The sequence below is a fragment of the Phascolarctos cinereus genome, unplaced genomic scaffold, assembly GCF_003287225.1.
Source record: "Phascolarctos cinereus isolate Bilbo 61053 unplaced genomic scaffold, phaCin_HiC Scaffold_726;HRSCAF=1367, whole genome shotgun sequence".
NCBI lineage: Eukaryota > Metazoa > Chordata > Mammalia > Diprotodontia > Phascolarctidae > Phascolarctos > Phascolarctos cinereus.
In genome coordinates this window covers 110,686,301-110,710,302 of record NW_027556098.1, presented here as the reverse complement: position 1 = coordinate 110,710,302, position 24,002 = coordinate 110,686,301, and the positions used below count along the sequence as shown (strand labels likewise).

The window sequence follows — 24,002 nt, the reverse complement described above, 5'->3', positions numbered from 1 at the left end:
TAGGATCTCTCCAAGCTCATGCATGATGGAGATCATTGCCCTCCAGCTATGTTAGCCTTAATGACCTTAGTTCTTAAGAGACATGTCACAGAGCTCCTCTGAAAGGGCAGGCTGCTGCTCTGTGGGCCTCAGGACTAAGATTGACCATCACTATACTGCCCCTTTACACTAAGAATAGAGTAAGAGCAGATCTGATTGGGCAAGAAAGAGAGGCTTGCAAATGTATGAGCGCCAGCAACCAACAGCTCAAAACAGCTGGTTCAGATATCAATTATTAGGTCTCACCTTCTACTGGCAGAGAACAGAGAGAGTCCATGCTTTTGGCAGGTCGGATGGTAGCTTTTTCTACTAAAAAACAAACAAACCTCAGTTATTAAAAAATGTGACAATATCATTGAAGAAATAGCATCCTGGAAGAAATAATCAGATTTTAAATGTGTAGTAAAAAAAAAATTTCACGAGACTTTTCCATGTAGTATTGAAAATTTAACAGCCCAGAAAACTTAATTGTTGGCCAATTATTGATGTTTCTCTATGGAGCCTCTCTTCTATTTATTAATTATTCCTCCATTGTTAAAGTTCACACATCTTATTTGTAGAAGATGTTGTCAGGTTGTCACTGCTTACTCTTATTTACACGCATTCCTACAAAGATTGGTGATGTGGTCTCCAAACCTACAGGAATTAAATTTTAGGGGTGGGGAGTGGGCTTTGTTAGGTAAACTCAGAGACAACAATGAGAAATGACAGCTGACAATAAAGCTGCAGAAAAACTGTTTTAGATAACTAAAAGTCACCTTAGGCCTGAATCAATTTGTCCCAAATACTTCAGCATATCCTGAGGCAATCTTTGTTTTAAAAGCATAACCCACAAATTGACATTCATAATAATGACACAAATTCACAAAAAAAAGATAATATGCTGCTGAACCATGGAAATAAGTAATCTGTTTTCGAACATTTTCCATTTGAATTAATTAAAATAAATTTTGGTGCTTAAAGAGATGAATCCTTAGATATCTGAAAGGCCCATCCCACAAGGATTCCAAATAGCCAAAGTTTGTTTTTCTTATTTTTTATTTTTTTTCTTGTATTGATATCTTTTGTTTTTTCATAATTTGCAAATGTTTTCCCCCTCCTCCTTTACCCAGAAGGCCCCCTCTCTAAGGCAGAGGTTTTTAAACTTTTTGGACTTAGGACCCTTCACACTCTTAAAAGTTATTGAGGATTTCACAAAGAGCTTTTGTTTATGTGGACTATATCTCTCAACATTCACCATATTAGGAATGAAAATGTCATGGTATTATTACAAAAATAATTTTGACCTCAAGAACCCCCCTGAAAGGGTGGGGCTGCCTGGATTACACTTTGAGAACTGCTGCTTTAAGGTTCCATCTAGCACAAGATTTATGATCCCATGGCCTTTTAAGCAAAAAATTTAAAAAGAAGGAATTTTTTAAAAGGGCAATTCAACAAAACTAGTCAGTATTTGCCGAATTTGACCGCATATGCATTCTTTCCACATGGAACCTCTCTTTAAACAATTAATAGCACTGAAATGGTATGGATGTAAGATCTTAGAACAGTTTAAACAATTACTACCACCACTGTCTGTCACTGCCACTTTCATACTGACCTTGCCTGATATAGCATTTCAGTTTTCAAAGTGTACTTGCATACATCATTGCACTTGAACCTCAAACCCATCATGAGGTAATAATAATAACAATAATATATAACATTATTATTATTATAGTTGATGTATATGGAGCACTTTTTAACTAAGTGCTCTAGAAATATTATTTCCAAAAAAACTCCCTGACATAGGTATTCCAGACTTTATTATTCCCATTTTATAGAATCTCAGAACAAAGAAGTTAAATGACTTTCTTAAGGTCACACAGCTAATAATAACTGATGGGACAGGGAGTAGAGCCCATGTCTTCAGATTTCTGGTCCAATGTACTTCTCACCATAATAAACAGCAGATAGAATATGCTTATATTTTAAAATATCTTAACATCATACATGTAAATGTGCCATCAGAAAACATGACTACTTAAGTTTTTAGAGGTCCAATTATCTCATAATGTTAAAAAAAAAAGGGAAGGGTGATAAGGGCAAACTTTTGAAGACTAAATGAGACAAAGACAACAAATTAGTTTTTATAAATCTCTCATTTTCCAGGATACAAGTGAAACAAATCTTTTATCTCCTAGACAGCTTGAGATCCAGCTGAGCCAAATCGTCTTGAAGGCATCTGTAGATGGCTTGGAAGGAGGACATCAAATAGATGTCAACTAGATGAAACAAAGAGATGAAATCTATTCATCAAATAGATAAAACAAATTTGCCAACCTCTCTAGCATTATCTATTTTCCTCATTGCTATAATCAAACCATTACAAGCAGAATCTATCATATAGACTCTAGAAGAGGAAGTGGAAACTGCACTTAATTTTGAGGAATATGGAACAGAGGGATGGATATTGCCAAATTCACACATGTAAAAACTGATAATGGAGGCAATACAGATTTAAAATTATTTAAAGATTAATTTTCAAGACGTGCCAGAGAGAAGGAAGATCTTGAAAGAATTGAAAAGATCTTAAATAGTATTATTACAACAAAGACATGCCTGAGAACAAATCAGCAAATACCAATGCATATTTCTATTTTCACATCCCTATGCAATGTTTATGAGAATCTTCTATTTATAAACATATGTATGTATAAAACTGTGCATACTCTTTGATGCAGCAATACCACTACACTACTAGGGCTATACCCCAAAGAGATCTAAAAAGAGGAAAAGGACCTACTTATAAAAAATATTTATAGTAGTTCTTTTTGTGGTGGCAAAGAATTGGAAATTGAGGGGATGCCCATCAATTGGGGAATGGCTGAACAAGTTGTGGTATATGAATGTAATGGAATACTATTGTGCTATAAGAAATGATGAGCAGGAGGATTTCAGAAAAACCTGAAAAGACTTGTATGCTCTGACACTGAGTGAAATGAACAGAACCAGGAAATAAATAAATACTATTTCTTAAAAAAAAAAAGACATCTCCCAGATGAGAAAGAATGGTTAGATCCATGAAAAAACAGTGCATGATACCCTATATGGAGCCAGAGTGAAGCATACTTTTCTGACTAGTCACATAGCCTTGAGGGATTTTCCTGCAGTTCTCTTGTTTTGACATTTCAGTATCCAGAAGAGCTTATAAGTGAATATTTTACTGAATTCCGTTTTCCAGATAATTTGTAAAAGTTTTAAATAATATCATTTTAAGATCTAATCTCAGGGAAAACTCACAGATAACTATCTGCATAGGTCTATGCATTAGTGTAAGGTGTGTGTGTGTGTGTGTGTGTGTGTGTGTGAGAGAGAGAGAGAGAGAGAGACAGAGAGACAGAGAGAGAGAGAGAGAGAGAGAGAGAGAGACAGAGAGAGAGACAGAGAGAGAGACAGACTGGGTCATACTCTGTATCTCATCCAAGCCAGAGTACAGTGGCCATTCACCAGCCAAATTCCACTGTTGATCAATACAGAACCTTTAGCCCTTCACTTGCATGGGATCACCATGTTTAAGGTAGACTTAGTACAAGCTCCTGATTGGCTTTTGTCCTATTCTAGCTCAGAAGTCCTAAACTCAAGTAATCTACCAGCTTCAGCATCCTCAGTAGCAGGAATTACAAGGATGTACCACTATGCCTACCTGTCTATGCATCATTAATTATTGTAATCTGTAGTTCAAATTCTATCTCTGATGCTTACTAAATGCATGAAATTGGTCAAGTCACTTAACATCTCTATGATCCTATGAATTTCAATAAACAGATTAGTCTAGTATGATTGTTACTCAGAAAAACTGCTGCCTTTCCTTTAACAGATCATGTTTAAGTATTTCTCAATTTTATGGCTTAATATCAATCCATTACTATTATGGAAGCAAAATTCACCCTGGTTTACAACTCCTCAGGTCTTTCTAGAAGTCATTTTTATGCATGGCCCTCACTTTGGCAGCTATCACATCCTCTGCCAAGTGGCTGAGTGGCTGCTTCTAATGATGGTTATAAATCTTGGGCAATTCCACAACTTCACCCTTGAGTTTTATTAAAATTCATTCAATCCTTCTGATCCCCAGTCATTTATTTATATAAGTATATTGATCTTAAGATCACAGAGCTGGAATGGACTTTAGAGGTGATGTAATTCAACCCCTTTGTTTTACAGATAAGGAAATTAAGATTCAAAGAGGTAAGTGAATTGGCCAAGGTCACACTGGTAGTAAGAGACAGAGCCAGGATTTAAATGGAGACTCCAAATCCAGTGTTCTTCTTCTTACTGTTTCACAGTGTCTTGGTTCTAGGTTAAATTAGAATATCCAGGGCATTTACCATTAATTAAAATTGCTTTAGGTTTGAAAATCTTTCTTAATTAAAAAAAAAAAGCTATTTCTTAGCTTTCTTCTTTCAGAGTGAACTGGTCTCTGTGGACCATCAAGTGGCCTCACTGATTTCTTAGCTAGCTTCCTCCACTGGATATATCTTCACACATTATTGCGATGGATTGCCTTTTAATTGCTCCCTGAATTATTTCCCCCCAATTAATTTCTAGTTTGTGCCTGACAGTTTCCTGTTCTCTTTGGTTGGACTCTCTTCTCATTCCATGGGAGACAGGTCCTTCTAATAGACTGCTTTATTGTCAGATTTAGCTATGTGGGATTACACTCTAGCCCATGGTCCTTTTTTTTTTTTTGGTAAATCCTTGCCATACATTTGCCCAGGGCTTGTGTTAAAGTATTTCTTAAATTCTCCACATCTGTGTGTACTTTTCTTTTCAAAATAGATTGGATACTCAACTATAAATGAATGGTGAATGGCTAATTAAATTGAATAAGAATGTGAAGAAATAGTTATGCCACAAATAGACAAATATGAAAAGGAAAGATGGGAAGATTTGCATGAAGTGATGAAGAGTGAAGAAAGTTCTTTCCTCCAGGGCCAGCCACCAGAAGCACTCTATTACCATAGCAACCCTGTAGTAAGGCCCCACAGGCCTGCAGCAAACCTCTTCATCCGGGAGGATGACAGGAAGGCCGCATCCCCCCAGTACAAGCCAGAAGGGAAGCCTACCCTCCAGTGAAAGCAATTAGCTAAGCCTTGAAGCCCAGTGAAAGCCAGCCGTTAAGATCCTGAGCCCCAGCACAAAAAGTTAGGGACAATGCAGGACCAGAGCCCAACTTTAATATAAAAATACCAAGTGACAAAAGAGACAGAAAAATGAGCAAACAACAACAACAAGGTTAAACTGTTTATATTTCTATATAGTGAATAATATTTGTAACTCTTAAGAATTTTATTACTATAAGAGCAATTAGGAGTATATATAGACAGAGGGTGTGGATGTAAGGTGACTTTGATGAGATAATACTCCCAAAAACAAAACAAAGGGGTAAGAAAGAAAATTATACTGGAAGAAGAAGGAAGGGGGGGATGGAATGGGGTAAATTATGCCACATAAAAGAGGCATGAAAGAGCTATTATAGTGGAGGGGAAGATGAGGGATGGTGGGCAAAGTTTAAACCTTACTCTCATCAAAATTGGCTCAAAGAGCCAATTGGCTCAACGTCCAGTTGGATACAAAAATCTGTCTTACCCTATAAGGAAGTAAAAAGGGATGGGATTATTAGAAGGGGGCGGGGCAGAAAAAAAGAGACAGTACATTGGGGAAGGCGGTGATCAGAAGTAAAACACTTTTGATGAGGGAAAGAGTGAGAGGGGGATTAGAGAGTGAAGAAGGTAAATAAGGAAAAAATAGCATGGAGGGAAATACACAGTTATCATAACTATAAATGTGAATGAGATGAACTCATCCATAAAACAGAAGTGGATAGCAGAACGGATTAAAAAGCAGAATCCTACAGTATGTTGTTTATAAGAAACACATTTCAAGAAGAGAGATACACACAGAGTAAAGGTAAGGTGCTGGAGCAGAATTTATTATGCTTCAACTAAAACAAAGAAAAATGGGGGAGCAAACATGATCTCAGACAAAGCAAAACGAAAAATGGAGCTAATTAAAAGAGTTGAAGAAGGAAATGATATCTTGCTGAAAGGTACTGTAGACAGTGAAGTCATATCAATACTAAACGTATACACCAAATGGTATAGCATCTAAATTCTTGAAGGAGAAGTTGAACAAGTTACAGGAGGAAATAGATGATAAAACTATACTAGTGGAGGACCTCAAATTTCCCCTCTCAGGACTAGATAAATCTAACCAGAAAATAAACAAGAAAGAAGTTAAGGAGGTGAGTAAAATTCTGCAAATGTTAGATGTGATAGACCTCTGAAGAAAACTAAATGGGGACAGAAAATAATATACCTTTTTCTTAGCAGTACATGGTACCCACACAAAAATTGACCATGTATTAGAACATAAAAACTTCACAACCAAATGCAGAAAAGCAGAAATACTAAATCCATCCTTTTGAGATCATAATGCAATAAAAGTTACATTCAATAATGAACAATGGAAAGAGAAATTAAAAATTAATGGGAAATTAAATAATCTAATCGTCAAAAATAAGTGGGTCAAAGAACAAATCATAAAAATAGTAGATAATTTCATTAAAGAAAATCACAACAATGAGATAACTTAACAAAATTTATGGGATGCATCAAGGCGGTACTTTATAATTGGAAATTTATAACTCTAATTGCTTACATCAATAAAATAGAGAAAAGGCAGATATAACTAATATTTATTTAAAACCCTTGGCAAGCATAATCTATAATGAGGATAAGCTAGAAGCCTTCCTAATACAACCAGGGATGAAGCAAGGATGCCCATTATCACCTCTATTATTTAATATTGTACTAGAAATGTTTAATATAGGAATATATATATTATATATATATATAGTATAGAAAATATACTATTAATATATTTATATATGGTATATATACTTATATATATAGTGTAGAAAAGAAAAAGAAAGGAATTAGAATAAGCAATGAAGAAACAAAACTATCTCTCTTTACAGATGATATATTGTTATACTTAGAAAATCCTAGAGAATCAATTAGAAAACTACTTGAAATTATTAACAACTTTAGTAAAGTTGCAGGATACAAAATAAACCCATATAAATCATCAGCATTTGTATACATTACCAACAAAGTCCAGCAGCAAAAGATAGAAAGAGAAATTCCATTTAAAATAACTGTAGACAATATAAAATACCTGGGACTCTACCTGCCAAGACAAACCCAGGAACTATATGAATACAACTATAAAATACTTTTCACACAAATAAAGTCAGATCTAAATAATTGAAAAAATATTAATTGTTCATGAGTAGGCCGAGACAATATAATTAAAAATAACAATCCTACCTAAATTAATCTATTTACTTTATAGAAGAAAAAGTAATAACAAAATCCATCTGGAAGAACAAAAATTCAAGAATATCAAGGGAATCCATGAAAAAAAAATGTGAAAGAAGGTTGTCTAGTCCTATTTGAGAACTAGTATCATAAAGTGGTAATTATCAAAACAATCTGGTACTGGCTAAGATATAGAGTGGTGGATCCATGGAATAGATTAAGTATAAGTTACATTATAGTAAATGACTGTAGTAATCTAGTATATGATAAAACCAAAGATCCAAACTTTTGGAACAAAACCCATTATTTGACAAAAACTGCTGAGAAAACTGGAAAACAGTATGGCAGAAACTAAGTATAGACCAACATCTCACACCACATACCAAGATCAGGTCAAAATGGGTATATGATTTGTACATAAAGGGTGATGCCATAACCAAATTAAGAGAGCATGGAATAGTTTATCTGTCGCATTTATGGATAAGGGAAGAATTTAGCACCAAAGAAGATATAGAGAGCATTACAAAGTATAAAATAGATAATTTTGATTATATAAAATTTAAAAATTTTGCACAAACAAAACCTATGCAAGCAAAATTATAGGAAAAGCAGAAAACTGGGAAAATAATTTTTTGTGACAAGTGTCTCTGAAAAAGGCCTCATTTTTCAACATAGAGAATGGAGTCAAATTTGTAAAAATACAAGTCATTCCCCAATTGATAAATAGTCAAAGGGTATGAGCAAGCAGTTTTCAGACAAATAAATCAAAGCAATTTATAGTCATATGAAAAAATGCTCTACATCACTATATCAGAGAAATGCAAATTAAAACAACTCACGCCTCAACACTTCACATCTATCAGATTGGCTAATATGACAAAAAAAGGAAAATGTTGGATGTTGGAGGGTATATGAGAAAATTGGGACACTAACGCACTGTTGGTGGAGTTGTGAACTGATCCAACCAGCTATAAAACTGTGCATACACCTTTGATTTAGCAATACCACTGCTAACTCTATATCCCAAAGACATCTGAAAAAAGGGGAAAAGACCTATTTATACAAAATATTTATAGCAGCTGTTTTTGTGGTGGCTAAGAATTGGAAATTGAAGGAATACCCTTAAATTGGGGAATGGCTAAACAAGCCGTGTTATATGATTGTAATGGAATATTATTGTGCTATGAGAAATGACAAGCAGGAGGATCTCAGGAATCATGGAAAGACATATATGAACTGATGAAGAGTGAAGTGAACAAAACCAGAACAAAACAATAACAGCAATATTGTTTGATGAAGAATTGTAAATGACTTAGGTATTCTCAACAATACAATGATCCACGACAATTCCAAAGGACTAATGATGAAGTATACTATCCACCTCCAGAGAAAGAACTGCTATTGTTTGAATACAGACTGAAGCATGCTATTTTTCACTTTCTTTCATTTTTTTCCTTTTCATTCTTCTTGTACAAAATGACTAATATGGAAATGTTTTACAAGATTGCACATGTATAACTTATATCTGATTGCTTACCATCTCAAGGAGGCGGAAGGGCAGGGAGGAAAGGAGGGATAGAATTTGGAACTCAAAACTTTAAATAAAAATGTTTTTAAAAAATTGAAGAAAAAAAAAGGAAAAGTTCAACATGCTTATATTTAAGGGTCATGATCATTTGGTCTTTCAGGGCTGGAGAGTTCTGCATGCCCAAACCAAAGAAGGAAAGGAGCTGAGCTAGTGAATACAGTCCATAAAATAAGCATGCTTACCAGAAAGTCTCTGTCCTCTCACAAATACACTTCCATTCCGGTTCAGCTTTGATTTTGAATCTGAGCCAGAACGTCCCAGGTTAAATATTGACTTCCACTTCTTAGATTTACTAGAGAGTTTCCTTCTAAAAAAAATTAACAATAATTATTTTTATTGTTTACTATTTAGATGGTAGGCAGCTGGGTGGCACAGTGGATAGAGCACTGGGCTTGGAATCAGGAAGACATCTTCATGAGTTTAAATTCCAAATCAGACACTTACTGCGTTACCCTGAGCAAGTCACTTAACCCTGTTTGCCTCAGTCTCCTCACCTGTAAAATGAGCTGGAAAAAGAAATGGCAAACTACTCCAGTATCTCTGCCAAGAAATCCCCAAATGGGGTCACAAAGAGTTGGACACAACCGAAGATAACAGAACAACAATAACAAATTTAGATGGTACTTTCCTCTTATACAAAGAGCTTTGCAATTACATTTTTAAGCATGATGTTTCCTCAGCAACAGATGAACATGACAATTAGGAACTTACTCTCTGGAAAAAAACAAGTTCAGCCCAATGTTTCCCTATGGTCAAGGAGTGCCATAAAACAAATGTCCCAGCTCAGATTCGAATAGGCAAAGGAAAAGAATCACTTCTATTACTCCTAAGGGGTAGTCTGATTATATAGAAATATTGCACTATTGATAGGAGATGTGCTCCAAAAGTGGGGGACCAAAGGTATACATATTATGTCACTGGATTATACACACATACTGCATGGGATGTAAAACTTTTTTGCAATGTTGGTTAATTTTGTGGATTTAAATTTTTTTCTTCCTTTTTATTTAACTTAATTTATAAAGGATAATTCTCTGGGAAGGAAAGAGAGAAATGACAGGACATGTAGGTGGTACAAACAGGTATCAATAAAATTTATTTATAAATACTAAAGAGTGATGTATATAAGCTCATATCCAAAGAAGAGATGAGAAAAATTTCTCCATCCCATTTCTGTACAGGTGAGGCACTGTAAGTATGGAACATGACAAATATTGTCAGACCCAGTTTATATTTTGGTTAGTTTTGCTCATCCACTTTGTTTTCCCCTGTCTTTTTCTATTATTTGTTACAAGGGATGGGTTGCTGGGCAGGGGAGATAGGAGGATATTTAAAAATGAAGGTGATACAAAAACAACTATTAAGAAAACCTAATTTTTTTATAAATAAAAATTTTAAATGCTACCCGAAGGGGAAAGGGCTGGGTACTATGTGGACAGGGGTTCTACCATGAGTACATGATGCAAACCTCAACACAGTCTAAGAGCGTGTAAGCTCCCTGAGGGCAAGGATTATTTCCTTTTTATCACGGTGTCTGTGGTATGGTGCCTACTTAATACATACTTGTTGATTTGCCGCCATCCTAGTTCAGTGCCCATCAACTTTCCCCCAGACTATTTCATTTTGGGTTTGGGTTTTTTTTGGCTAGGCAATGGGGTTAAGTGACTTGCCCAGAGTCACACAGCTAATAAGTGTTATGTGTCTGAGGCCGGATTTGAACTCAGGTCCTCTTGAATCCAGGGCTGGTGCTATCTATTTATCTAAAAGTTATAAATAGAATATTTAGAAACAATAACAACAAAACAAAGTTCATGGGCATAGGGGTAGGTGATGATGGCTCAATGAAATAGTCCAGGTGAGGGATGATGGAATCCTGAACTAGGACGGCGGCTGTCAATTAATAGACAAACAAAGGTTTGCATGGAAGGTTATGCTAGGAAGGGAAAGGAATAATCATTTACAAATATTATTTGTAATATGTAAATTGATATTTATTGCATATAAAATTACAGAACTGTAAAAATTATTGAGTCTCATAACAATGCTGGGATGAAAGTGCTATTATTATCCCCATTTTATGGTTGAGGAAATAGGCAGACAGAGGTTAAGTGACTTGCCCAGAGTCACATGGCTAATAAGTAGAAGTCAAATTTGAACTGAAGTCTTTCTGACTCTAGGCCCAGTGCCATATCCACTGTACCACCTATGTAGGGAATGGTTCCAAGTTCCATGGTTCTAGTAGACAGGACATGAAGATGATGGAATAAATGAAGAATGTATAAAGTGAAATGGCCAGGAAGTGAAGTGGAAACCTGGATCTGGGCAAGATAAGGTGAAAACTTTCCAACCAGAGCCTCAGGCAGTTCCAGCAGAGGGAATCCAAGGTTCTTGTGGGGATGTGGCAGTGATGATGGGGCATGTGCCAAAGACATTGAATAGAGCTAGTTGAGAAGCTCCCTAAAGAACTCTAGTAGATGGAAAATGTAGGAAGAACCTTGAAAGAGTCTCCAAGCCAATAATAACTAGACTTCTTAGGCTACCTACTGGGTGCCCTCATGGTCCTTGTTGCTATGACATCAATAAGGGAAAGAAAGATCCTTGACAACTTCATGGGCTGGGGGAGACATGCTTTAAATTTAACTGCAAACCCGAATTGAAAGCAGATTTTTGATAAAGAAACATTGCCCATTTCTGCTTTCCATTGGTCTCTATAGCTATTGCAAATGTAGGGGATGGACAATCAGAGCCATATAGAGAGTTCAATTTATGACCTTTATCTTTATTTCTTTTAGAGAAAGAGAGGAGGAGGCAATACTCCCCAAGAAAGTGCAGTAAAGCAGGAAACCACCAGGGGGAGCAGAGTCCAAGCGCTGTACTCATTTGGAGAAACATGGGAATTCAGCCCAAGTAGGAACTGACCCTGACAATGTGTCTATTTTTGCACAAAGTACTTTCTCTAAAGATTTCAAGTCATTTACATGGGCCTTAAACGTTACAAAGATCGGATATTTCTAAAAACAAACAGCAAAATTGCCAATAGAGGGAGGCAGAGCAGCAAGAGAGATCATCCTCAGTGCTATAGGTCTGGTCTAGCATCTTTCAGGCAGCCAGAGTTTGAGTACATTTCACATAGCTGTATAACTATGTGAATAATGCCTCCCAGGTGTGGTAATAAGCTGGGAAAAAATACATAGCTACCCAGGAGGGTTCTCCACCCTATAGAAATCAAACAATTCCTGGGACAGAAGAATTCTCCTAGAACTGCAGGGAGTGATGAGGTTGGTACCAGAATTCTGGAAATTGTTTCTTTTTCTCTTGCCTTGTCTGTCTTGGGAGAAAATATGACATTTCTTGCCCTTGACTCTTTTCTTACACTCACATGGTTACCTTAATAAATGCTAGTTGATTGACTCGTCTAGATTAGTGCAACAGGCTCCTAATTGGTCTCCCTGCCTCAAATTTCCCCCTACTAGGCTCCATCCTACACACTGCTGCCAAAGTGATTTTCCTTTTTTCTTTTCTTTTTTGGTGAGACAATTGGGATTAAATGACTTGCCCAGGGTCACACAGCTAGTAAGTGTCAAGCATCTGAGGCCAGATTTGAACTCAGGTCCTCCTGACTCCAAAGCCAGAGTTCTAGCCATTGTACCACCTAGCTGCTCCAGTGATCTTCCTTAAACAAAGATCTAAGCATGACCTACTCAGTCAACTCCAAAGGCTTCCTATTGCCTCTCAAAAAAAATATAAGGGTATTGTGATAATATAATCTGACCTGGCTTGTCCTCTCTATCCCTTTCTATTGCTTCTCAAATAAAATATAAACTTATCTATTGAGCTTTTAAAGTCATTCAAAAGCTGGCCCCAACTCATCTTCCTAGCCTTTATGGACACAGTACTCTGTGATCCAGTTAATCTGGCCTTCTCTCTGTAACTCACGCCCAATATTCTATCTCCTGACTCCAAAACTTTGCACTGGTCATTCCCCCTGCCTGTAACTCGTTCCCTCCTTACCTTTCCCTCATGAAGGCTCTCTTTTCCTTTAAGACTTGACTTAAGTATCACCTCCTGCATGAAGCCTTTCTTGTTACTCCCAACTGCTGATGCCCTCCCTCTAAATTACCTTGTATTTAGCTGCATTTATTTTTTTTGTATTTATTAACTTTCTTTTTATGCTTGTATATACTTTTCATTCCTCAAACTTCTATCCTCAGCATCTAGCATAGGGCTTAGCACTCAGTCAGTCACAATAGATGCTTAATATAATCTTGTTTAATTGCCCTCCTCACCTGGCAGAGAAGTGGGAAAGCCATGCCTTGCTTCTCTAGCCTGCTCCTAAAATTTCCCAGCCTTGAAATATGTTTAACTGCTTAGGATAAAAAAATACGAGCTTACTTGTTGTCTGGTAACTCAAGGACAGTATGGAAGAGGGCTCCTGTGGACGGCACAATCTCAGGCAGGCTATTCTCCCTCCTCTCCTTGCGTGCGGGGTGGTTAGTAGCCAGACTCCGAGCCTGAGCTTCTTCAAGGCTCACCAACTTCATTGGGAGGGAGAGGGCAGGCAAAGTCAGACTTTTCATAATTGGCCTGTTTTCTGTAAAGAAACAGGAGGAAGTCAGTGCTGTGAGGAGAACCTAAGGATTGAGATCAAACCATCCCTACTTCCTACAGCCCCTCTCTTGGCAACTTTGTTGTTGAGTATAAGCCCAGATCCCAAGGATCAGCATGGGGTTGGAAGAACAGGCCCTTGGTTTTTCTCCTGGTTATTCAGAGGTCCTCACCAGAACTAGATTATTGCAGAGTATAACTTTCTTTGACAATGACTTGCCCTTGTCTGGGTTGTAGAGCTGAGGGGAGAAATGAAGACAGGAGTAAAAATGACTTTCTACCCACTAGGTCCTTTGTTTGGTGGTGGAACATAATGGGAATTTGATTGCCCAGCTTCATGGAGGTATTCCTCTTATTTGTTGTTATTTAGTCACGTTCAACTCTTCATGACTCCATTCTGGGGTTTTCTTAGAAAAGACATTGGCGTGGTTTGCCATTTCCTTCTGTAGTTCATTTTACAGATAAGGAAATGGAGGCAAACAGGATTAAATGACTTCCCCAGGGTCACACAGCTAGTGTCTGAGGCTGCATTTGAACTCAGGTCCTCCTGACTCCAAGGTTGGAAAAATGAGTCTTCCTGATTCAAAGCCCAGTGCTGTCTCCACAGTGCCATCCAGATGCCCCACCCAGCTTGCTATGCATGTGTTAACTATGTGAGGCAAGTAGGTGGTATAATGGACCAAGTGCCAGATTTAGAGTCAGGAATTACCTCAAATACTTACTAGCTATATAGTGATCAAAGTACTAAGTCTCTCTTAGCCTCAGTTTTCTCATCTGTAAAATGATAACTCTACCTCCCAGGGATGTTGTGAGGATAAAATGAGATATTTGTAACGCACTTTCCAAACGTTAAAGCACTATTATGCTGCCACGATAGTGCTCCTGGGTCACTAACTAAGGAGGTTTTTCTCCCTCCTCTGAAATTAGCAGGGCAGAGCAGATTATAGGATAAACTTTTGGGCACAGCCCGGGTGAAGGAAGTTAGGAGGCTATTCTCTCCTTCAAAGTTGGAGAACAGATTCTTGATATACCATATTTCTAGGGCAGGTAGGTAGTGCCGTGGAGAAAGTGTCAGGTCTCCAGTCAGGAAGACTCCTCTTCCTGAGTTCAAATCTCAGATACTTAGTGTCTGTGTGATCCCAGACAAGTCATTTAACCCTGTTTGCCTCAGTTCCTCATCTATAAAATGATCTGGAGAAGGAAAGGGCAAACCACTCCATTACCTTTGTCAAGAAAACCTCAAAATGGAATAACAATGAACATCATAACTGTATTTCTGCTTTGATTTGCTCTGATCTCCCAAGTTTACTATTCTTGTGTAGAAGGGCAGTAGGTGATGACAGCATGTGACCACATAATCAATCACTTTAGTCTCAGTTTCCTTATCTGTAAAATGAAGGGTTGGATTAGACAGCCTTTGAGATCCCTTCTAGCTCCAGATCTATAATCCTATGGGGGAAAAATATATGTACTCACAAAGATATTGCTTTAAACAAAATACTCAGAAACATTCGAGGTGTCTATGAGGTGCTTCTATGATATGCTGGAATTTTTCTTAGAAAGGAAGGTGATACTGATTGTCACTGGTTTCCAGAGTCGTATTTTTTCTTTAATAAATACAAAAGCCTCAGGTTGACCTTTTCTCAGTCTTTGGGAACTACTGTGTGTATTTTTGAACACCCAGGAGGCTCTGTGATACCTTCAGTGAACTACTAAGAAAGCACTCTATGGATAGCTCCACTCATAGCATGTATAACATGACCATCTCTATGTAGAGCATGACACACCACATAGAACATTCTATTCTCATATAATATGAATTCCTCAAAGGCAAAAACAATCTCACTTTTGTATTTGTATCCTCAAAGTTTAGCTCAGGACCTGGCATATAGTAATGCTTAATAAATTCTTGATTCTTGATTATAGCATGACCTTCTCCATAGGAAGTAGTAGATCCAAAGCTTCAGATAAAGAGTTTCTTGGAAAGTTGAAATTGTATAAAAGTATTCCCTTCCTAATACTGTTATTTTTTTCACAAACATAAAATATTAGCTGAAATGATATTAATGGGGTCTGTTAGTTCCATAGGAATAAAGTTATGAATGGGTGATTGGGTGTACAGTGTTATGATTTGCAAAGTTACAGTAATTTTACTTGAGTAATAATATTTTGGTTATAATATATCATTGATCTTATTGTGAAATTATATTGATCAGGGAGATACCATGATGGCTATGTCTGTATACTAAACTGGTATATCCTATAATTCTAGGGAGAAGAATCATTTTAGTTGTTGGTTAATGAATATGAAAACTTTTTAATATGATTCTTAAAACTCACTTATGTGTAAGTGAGGCAGCTGGGTGGCACAGTAGACAGAGTCTTGGACTTGGAGTACATAAGACTTGACTTTAAGTCCTACCTCAGACACTCACTAGGTATGTGATAATAAACAAGTCAATCAATCAATAAACATCTATTAAGTTGCCTACTATGTGCCAGGCACTGTGCTAAGTGATGAGATGCAAGTCACTTAATGTCTCTGTGCCTCAGTTTCTTCATCTCATCCATAAAAAGGAATAATAACAGCACCTACCTACCAGGGTTGTTGTAAGAATGAAATGAAATGAAATAGCATTTATAAAGCATTTTGCAAACCTTTAAGTTCTATAAATGCTGGCTATTTTTTAGTGAAGTTCTTGACTTTAGTTGCTCAATAAATTGCAAAACTGATTAAATTGGAAGAAGGATTAATATTTTAAGTTTCTTTAATTCTCCTCCAACATTTGTCCATGGTATATGTATTCTTATAATTTGTGACTTTGTTAATCACTTGTTAGGAAGAATACAAAGGGGCTTCTTGACCAGATATAGGTTAGACTAGATGGACTTGGAATTTTTTCCAGATCAAAGATTCTGTAAGGGCAAAGGTACTTTTTGGGAGATGCACTTTAACAGGAGATACAGGAACTGAATTAAGCCTGAAAGATCTAGGACAAGGAATAAACTGAGGCAAAGACTAACAGGAAAACCAAAAAATTTAAGGGACAACTTTTATGATTAATAATTGGTCAGTAGTATGTCTTATAGGCAGCTAGGTGGTACGGTGGGTAGAGTGTCTGAAGTCAGAAGGGCCCGAGTTCAAATGTGATCTCAGATACCTTTTAGGTATGTGCCCCTGAGCAAGTCACTTAACCTTTATTTACCTGTTTTCTTAACTGTATAATGGGGTTAATGATAGCACTTACCTCCTAGGGTTGTTATAAGAATCAAATGAACTATATGTAAGGCACTTAGCACAGTGCCTGGTACATATGCTGAGTGCCTTCCTTCCTTTCCACAAAAAAAAAAACAACTTCCCAGAAGTCACTCATTCACAGAGAAATTGGAGATTAAGATATTACATTGACTCACTTTAGTGAGTAACAGTCAGGCAGCTAGGTGGCACAGTGGACAAAGTGACTGGCTTAGAATCAAAAAGATTCATTTTTGTAAGTTCGAATCTGGCCTCAGACACTTTCTAGCTATGTGATCTTGGACAAGTCACTTGACCCTTTTTGCCTCAGTTTCCTTACCTGTCAAATGAGCTGGACAAGGAAATAGTAAACCACTCCAGTGTCTTTGCCAAGACAACTCCAAATGGGGATATGGAGAGTCAGACACAACTGCACAGCAACAACTCATTTGAAGTGAAATTGATATAAAAACCCCGGTATTATCTTGTTATGAAACTAGGTCAAATCCTGGCTCTTCTGCTTAGTAACAATGTGACCTTTGGCGAAACACTTAATATCTGTGGGCCTCAGTTTCCTCATCTGTACAATGAGGAGGTTGTACTTGTACTTGAGACTCAACTAAGCCATATCAAAACCGAGAACTCTGAAGGTCCCAATCAGCTCTAGACTTGACTTCTCCGAGAAATCAGCGAAAACCCTTACAGCAACAATTCACAGTAGTTATGATCTTAACAGTCATCGTGGAGGCAGCTTTGGAGCGAAAAGAATTGTTCATGTGTTTCCAGCACCCAGCAGGGAGAGAGGGCACTGTGCCCAGTATGCCAATCTGCCAGGCAGATTATCCCCAGGAGAACAGTGACTGATGAGAACATCACGACCTGATATGGGAAATATCCCAGGAAGCCATATAATTCCCTTTCCTGGAGCCTTTATTCACCAAGCAATCTTCTGGTTATTAATTTGTTTTCCCAAGTAAGGTTGCCTACTGGGAAGAGATTGGGCTCTTCCAGCATAAACATTTTGGTTTCTAGGAAGTTATATTTTTTTTTACATCTGTATGAGATTAATCATGCCAATGGATAAATTGGTATTTTAGCATGTAAATCAATCTCAGCTTCACTAAAAGTCTTTACTAACAAGAGCTAGCATTTATGTAGTGCTTAAAGCTTTACAATATGTTTTATAAATGTTATTTCATTTGATCCTTACAAAAGCCCTGGGAGGTAGTTGCAATTATTATCCTCCTTTTACAATGTCACATGAAGCTTCTTCCATTTTTCTAACTTCTGAAGTTGTAATACTTAACCCTTCCTTGTAGGTTCAGCTCCACTTAAGACCACGGAACCCATATTTTCCCAAGCCTGGGAGGGAAATAAAAGGTGCCTTAGGCCATCATCTTCACCCTTTTGCATTCCACAGTCTAGTCAAACTGACCCTTTTACTGATCTTCCTATGAGATATCCCACATCCCATATCCATTCCTTTGTATTGACTGTCTCCCATCCCTGGAATGTGATCTTGCTTCATTTTAGCCTCTTAGAACACTTACGTTCCTTCAAATGCCACTTGTCTATATCAAGCTTTTCCTGATTGCCCCATCTTCTCCCCCAAATTCCCTTCCATTTATTTTGCACATAGGGAGGCTGTGCAGTATAGTGGACGGAGCTGGCCTTGAAGCCAGCACTGCCTGGGGTCAAATCTTAACTGTGAAAATGTGAAACTGTGAGTGTGAAACATACAACCTAGATGACTATTGGCAAGTCACCCTTAGTGTTCTAAGCAGCGGAGAAGGTGGTGACCTATGGAAGGTTTTATCATTTAGGAAATCCCTAGACCAATGACATCACAGCTCTAGTCCTTATATATGTTGTATATACCTTTGGTCTCCCCCAGTGTTAACTCCTTGAGATGGGGAAGTTTCATTTTTGGCTGTGTGTCCCCAACACCCAGTATAGTACCCAACTCCCAGTGGGCACTAATACCTTTTGACTGGTTAATTGATTAGCTCTTGTACTTAAGTGATCCAGAAGAAGGCAACAGCATCTTCTGAGAGGCAGATGAAGAAATAAAAATGCAGCTAAGCATTGGAACAGAAGAATGTGCTCAGTGTTCCTGAACATTAAATCAACCTTGTAAATAGCTTAGAAAAATCACTATGACCACAATAATTGCATGAATCCAGTTGTCCTTAACCGCATCACATATGCAATAGATGTAAGCCGTGAACAACAGAAAAGACAAAAACATGGCAAATATCAATTACAAAGACACAGCACATACATCCAGCAGACACAGGCATATGCACGGCAAGGCCCAACAAATATTAAAGGCAAGGGGCCACATATGGAACAGACACATACTGGTTTGGATTCCATTCCTGTACCAACTTGTTTCTACCTTACACTGCTACAGCAAAGAAAGATTGGGATGGGCTGCAAGGTCATGTGACAAATGTCAGGACAAATGATTACCATCATTCTCTATGGAGCAGGATGAGCTGCTGAAAATTTGATCCACGTGATTCAAGATAAACTCAATCACCACCTGCTGGACTCGGACGGCAAGAAAGGCCGCATCTCCATTACAGCCAATAGCTTCAATTTCCTTAGACCTAAGGCATAAGGGAAAATATACTGTGAATAGCAGTGCATTAGGAGACAGGAAAGAAAAAGTTAAGCAGAAAGGACCTATGAGCCAAATCCCTCAATTTTTTAACATTTCTTAACCTGTATAGCGATACAGCTAGGGTTGACAAACTGACCCAATATTTATCCATTGGATAAATATTAACTATTGGAATTTCATACATTTCCTAGGATTGTTAGTTGCCTTGATAATTAATCTGAGTTCAGCAGACTTTTAGAGTACTTTTCATTTCCATTTGTGTAGTCATCATGTTGATTCTCCTGTTTCTGCTGATTTTGTTCTGCACCAATTCATTGACCAGTTTTTAAAAATTTGAGTTAATGTAAAGATGTTCCTCACACGACACTACTCCTCCCACCTCCAAGCTTTTGACCTAGACATACCACATGCCTGTAACACATCCCTATCTCACTTGTGTGTCTAAGAATCTCTTATTTCCTTCAAAGCTTAGGTCAAGAACTTATCTAGAGTCTGTGAACTTGGTGTTTTTGATAATTATATTTCAATATAAGCTGTTTCCTTTGTTTTATTAATTTAAAAACATTTTTTCTGAGAAGTGGTCAAAAGTCTTCACCAGAATGCCAAAGGGATATATTACAAGGAAAATATGAAGAACCCCTATTGTACATGAAGCCTTTCCAGATGTTAGTGTACTCTCTCCCAAAACCATCTTGTATTTATTCTGCATGAACATGTGGTCTCCCCCAGTAGAATGTAAGGTCATTGAGGGTCATGACTTTAATTTTTGTCTGTGTCCCTAGAGCCTAGAACAGAGTAGATGCTTAATAAATGAATATTGATTGATAATCAGGCAGCTAATTCTAATTGTTATACAGTAAACATGTTTTATGTAACTACCATTACTAGGTGTAGGTACTGAGAACCAACTATTCACAGAGGGCTTTTAAAAAGAAAACAGTCTGTACAAGTAAGTAACAAGGAAGTGGATATTTTTCCCCTCAAAGAGCCTTTCCCTCTATTGTTCTAAAGGGCTTGTCATCATTCATTAAGTAATAGGAGCCTGTCTTTTTCCTTCAGTAAGCAGACTATCTGGGTTTCGGCCAGTTAAAATTGACTTCATGAAGATGAGAATAGCCAGTCATCCACACACAAAGACTAGAAAGTTTTTCTTGAGAGAAGACCCGTGAGTCTATCTATATTCTACTGTAGTTATAATGAGAAAACTCCAGATGGTCCCAGATGTTTCCAAATTAGCTGTTGAAGGAGATTTGCCATCAAAATCAATTTAAACCACACAGAGACCCCAAGACTTATTAATCATTTCCTCTTGATTTAGTTAGTTGAAACAAGATAATTTAAAATGGGTTTTAGCTTTATATGATCTCCTGTTTTTATTTTCCCATAATGGATGCAATGAACTCATTAACCGCTTGTCTGTTTGCTTTTTGGGGGAAGTGGTGGTCCTTTAATTCCCCCTCCCCTAAGTTATCTATAGCAAGGTCATTTCCCAATTCCCACTGCCTCCCACTGCCCCCCACTGCCATTGAACTCTCCCTTATAACAAAGGAAAACATTTAAGCAAAACCAACCAACAAAATGAAGTACCATCAAGTACCATCCAACTGGGTGTGCAACATTCCAGTGAAGGAGGGAAATGAATTTCACCCATTTCCTAGGATCTGTATTTGCCATGATAATTACTCTGAGTTCAGCAGACTTTTAAAGTTGTTTTCATTTGCATTTGTGTGGTCATGTCGATTGTCCTGCACCAATTCATTGATCAGTTTTTAAAAATTTGAGTTAATGTAAAGATGTTACCTGAGAAGATTTGGTGCCCACACCAATGCAAGGTTCCTGGTGTGCATGTTGGTCTTGTTACTGAAGGAGGCGATATGGGTCAGGTGCCTGATCAGGTATTCCAAGGTCCTGTAATGGTTCATTTTTTGATAAAGTAAAAAACTTCAATGACTGTGTGAACCCTGTAATCTGTAGATAATTTCAAAGTTTAGATTTGAAGGGGTAGCTGAGGATGCTTGATCCAGGAATGTTGGAGAAATGTCAGGAAGATCTCATGATATCATTAATAATCAGTCTTCCAGGAGAATGTAAGCTCCTTTAGAGCAGACGCTGTATTAATTAAGCCTTGCCTTTGTATTGTATCTAGTACCTAATACATCGCTTTGTACATGTTAAGTATTGAATAAATGCATGTTGAATGTAACTCTCTGCTCTAAGCAGGATGGCACAGGTCCTGAAAAGACATTGCTTGGCATCTGTGGGCTTCATTTGTCACATCAATAAAATGAGGGAGTTGGACCACTCCATTCTTTTGCGAATCTAAAAGGTCTGTCACACCTTAGCTGTGCCCTAATGCAAAATAGTCAGGGACAAATTCTAGGGGAAAATATGTGTGAAGCTGTGAGGGAGAATGGTGAGCAAAGGTAAAAGAAGGATGTTAAAATAAAGGGAATAAGTTGTAAGAATGAACTGTAGGTGTGGATGATTTCAGTGGCAGGGCTAAATGGGGCAGCAGGAACCATGATTGAGGGACAAGGGCAAGATCAGTTAACGTGTCAACAAAAATGGTGTTATGGGTGTTATTGAAGTCGGGCTTTAAAAAACTTTCTTGTTCCTTTCCACTGTTTTGGTTTAATTGTGGGTTTAATCATGCCCTTGTACACTCAAGGGTTACATAGGGAGGGCACCTCTCTCATTCATAATTAGTTATTAGTTTTGTTCCCTAACACTGACCTTCCCATGGGTTTCTGTTGTAAGTATTGAGTCCGAAAGAGTTAGAAAGGTAATGCACTTGGGGTGCATAACTGGAACACATTATGGTTCTTGACCTTTATAAATACGCAAAGTCAACAGCAAGACAAACATAAAATCAACCTAAGATGCAACTCAATACATTCTGAACAATGCGATTAAAGGGGTTGGGGCTGGTCAGATCTTGTGCTTCCAAAAGGAACGCTTTTAAGAGAAGGAGATGTGAAATGTTTATGAGTGCAAAAAGAAAAGCATAAATCCTAATCTTGGTTGTCAGGCTAAGATGGACAAAAATTTCCAGAAGGAGAAAGACTCAACAGAATGTAAATTTCTTAAAGGTATGGATAATTTTCCATATTGCTTTGCATCCTCTTTGCTTAGTGAAGTCCTTTATAATTAGTAGGCACTTAATAAATGCTTACTAGATTGGATTGTTGTCAGATTGGACCTTGAGCAGTGATCTAAAGGAAAGAAGAACATGGCAAGGTGGATGGGAACAAAAAGGCTACTCTGACTATTTAGGGAGTGGTTTAAGCAGTCTCAGGAAGGAAGGAAAAAGACATTGGAGGCAGGAAGAAGGAAGGTTTGGGTGTGGACTGAGGGGTTGGAAGAGGTGAAAGCCAACAGGTTGGGGAGGATTAGCCACTAGAGCACTTTGAAGGCAATAGTAAGAAGTTTACCTTATTGGAAAGCCAGTAAAGGGCTCAAAGTACTAGACTCAACTCACTCTGAAAAAAATTTTTTTCTCTCTCCTTTTTTTCCTAGAGAACTTGAGTTGTGTTTCCTGGTGCATTCTCCTTCATTTCTGCACATGGTGTATCTCTGCTAGCAGATTTGTGTGCTTCCTGTGCCTCCACTACAGCGTTGTGAGATTCATATGAGATGATTTATGTAAAGCTCTGGCAAACTTTATTTGAATAGTCACTCTTGTCATTATTTTAAATTACTTGAGAGATGAAGTTGTGTCATTTTTTTTCCATTTTTATATCCTCAGAGCCCTAGCTCATAGAGTTTTGCCGCACATAGTAGGCACTTAATAAATGTTTGTTAAATTTGAATGTTTGGTGAAGGAGAAGGGCCCAATTCCCTAATTTATTTTCTTTTCAGTTCCTCTCTTCCTCAAGATTAATAGTCTCCTCTACTTAATAATCACAGCAGGACACCTATTACCTCTAGGATCAAAGACAAATGTTTGTGTTTGACATTTAAAACTCTTTACAACTTGGCCCCAGCGCACTTTTCTGGTCTGACCACACATTACTCCTCTCCATGAACTCTGCAGTCCAGCCAGATTAACCTTCTTGCAGTTTTTCAAATAGGACACTCCACATCCATTTCTATGCTCTTGCCCTGGCTGTCCCCCAGGCCTAGAATGACATCCCTCCTCATTTACACCACTTAGAAGTCTTAGTTTCCTTCAATATTCATCTACAGTACCACCTTCTACTCCCTAGAGCAGCACCCAGCTGTGGGTCCCGAAAAGAATATCAGGAACCAAGTCAGAAAACAGTCTCTGTCCCAGGACTAGCTCTGGCTGTGTTGTTATCTTTTTGCATGTTATAGACACTGAGCTGTTCTTCCCAGTATTTTCAAACTCCATTTTCTTCCAGGTACCAGGTGCACTGGTTTACATACCAAGATTTCTGTTCCCTTCAGTTTGTCCTGACACCTAAACTCTGATCTCACCCCTCTGAACCTCAAACCTCTACAAACCCCATCTTCCCATGTTAAAAGCTTCCCTCCCACCATGACCCTGGCAGGTTGTGATATTAGAGCATATTTGTTAGGCCAGTTTCATCA

General features: G+C 37.7%; 1 protein-coding gene and 1 long non-coding RNA gene across 4 annotated transcripts in view; one reads left to right on the top strand and one right to left on the bottom strand.

Moving 5' to 3' along the window:
- ARHGAP31 (Rho GTPase activating protein 31) overlaps positions 1 to 24,002 on the bottom strand; it is a 173,562-nt gene that overhangs the window by 15,061 nt on the left and 134,499 nt on the right. Inside the window, exons 5-9 of one of the 3 annotated variants that reach the window (XM_020985861.2) lie at positions 21,252 to 21,359; positions 19,298 to 19,437; positions 13,378 to 13,576; positions 9,168 to 9,292; positions 286 to 345 (exon numbers count right to left, since the gene is read on the bottom strand). In XM_020985861.2, coding sequence (XP_020841520.1) covers positions 286 to 345; positions 9,168 to 9,292; positions 13,378 to 13,576; positions 19,298 to 19,437; positions 21,252 to 21,359 — 632 coding nt within the window. Of the gene's footprint in view, positions 1 to 285; positions 349 to 9,167; positions 9,293 to 13,377; positions 13,577 to 19,297; positions 19,438 to 21,251; positions 21,360 to 24,002 lie in introns of all 3 variants that reach the window. The other 2 variants (XM_020985860.2, XM_078146716.1) reach the window with 2 other exon arrangements.
- Positions 5,220 to 23,145, top strand: LOC110208061 (uncharacterized). Its single transcript, XR_002324393.2, has 3 exons — positions 5,220 to 5,310; positions 11,778 to 11,892; positions 22,968 to 23,145. It is a non-coding gene; the product is annotated as an uncharacterized LOC110208061 (long non-coding RNA).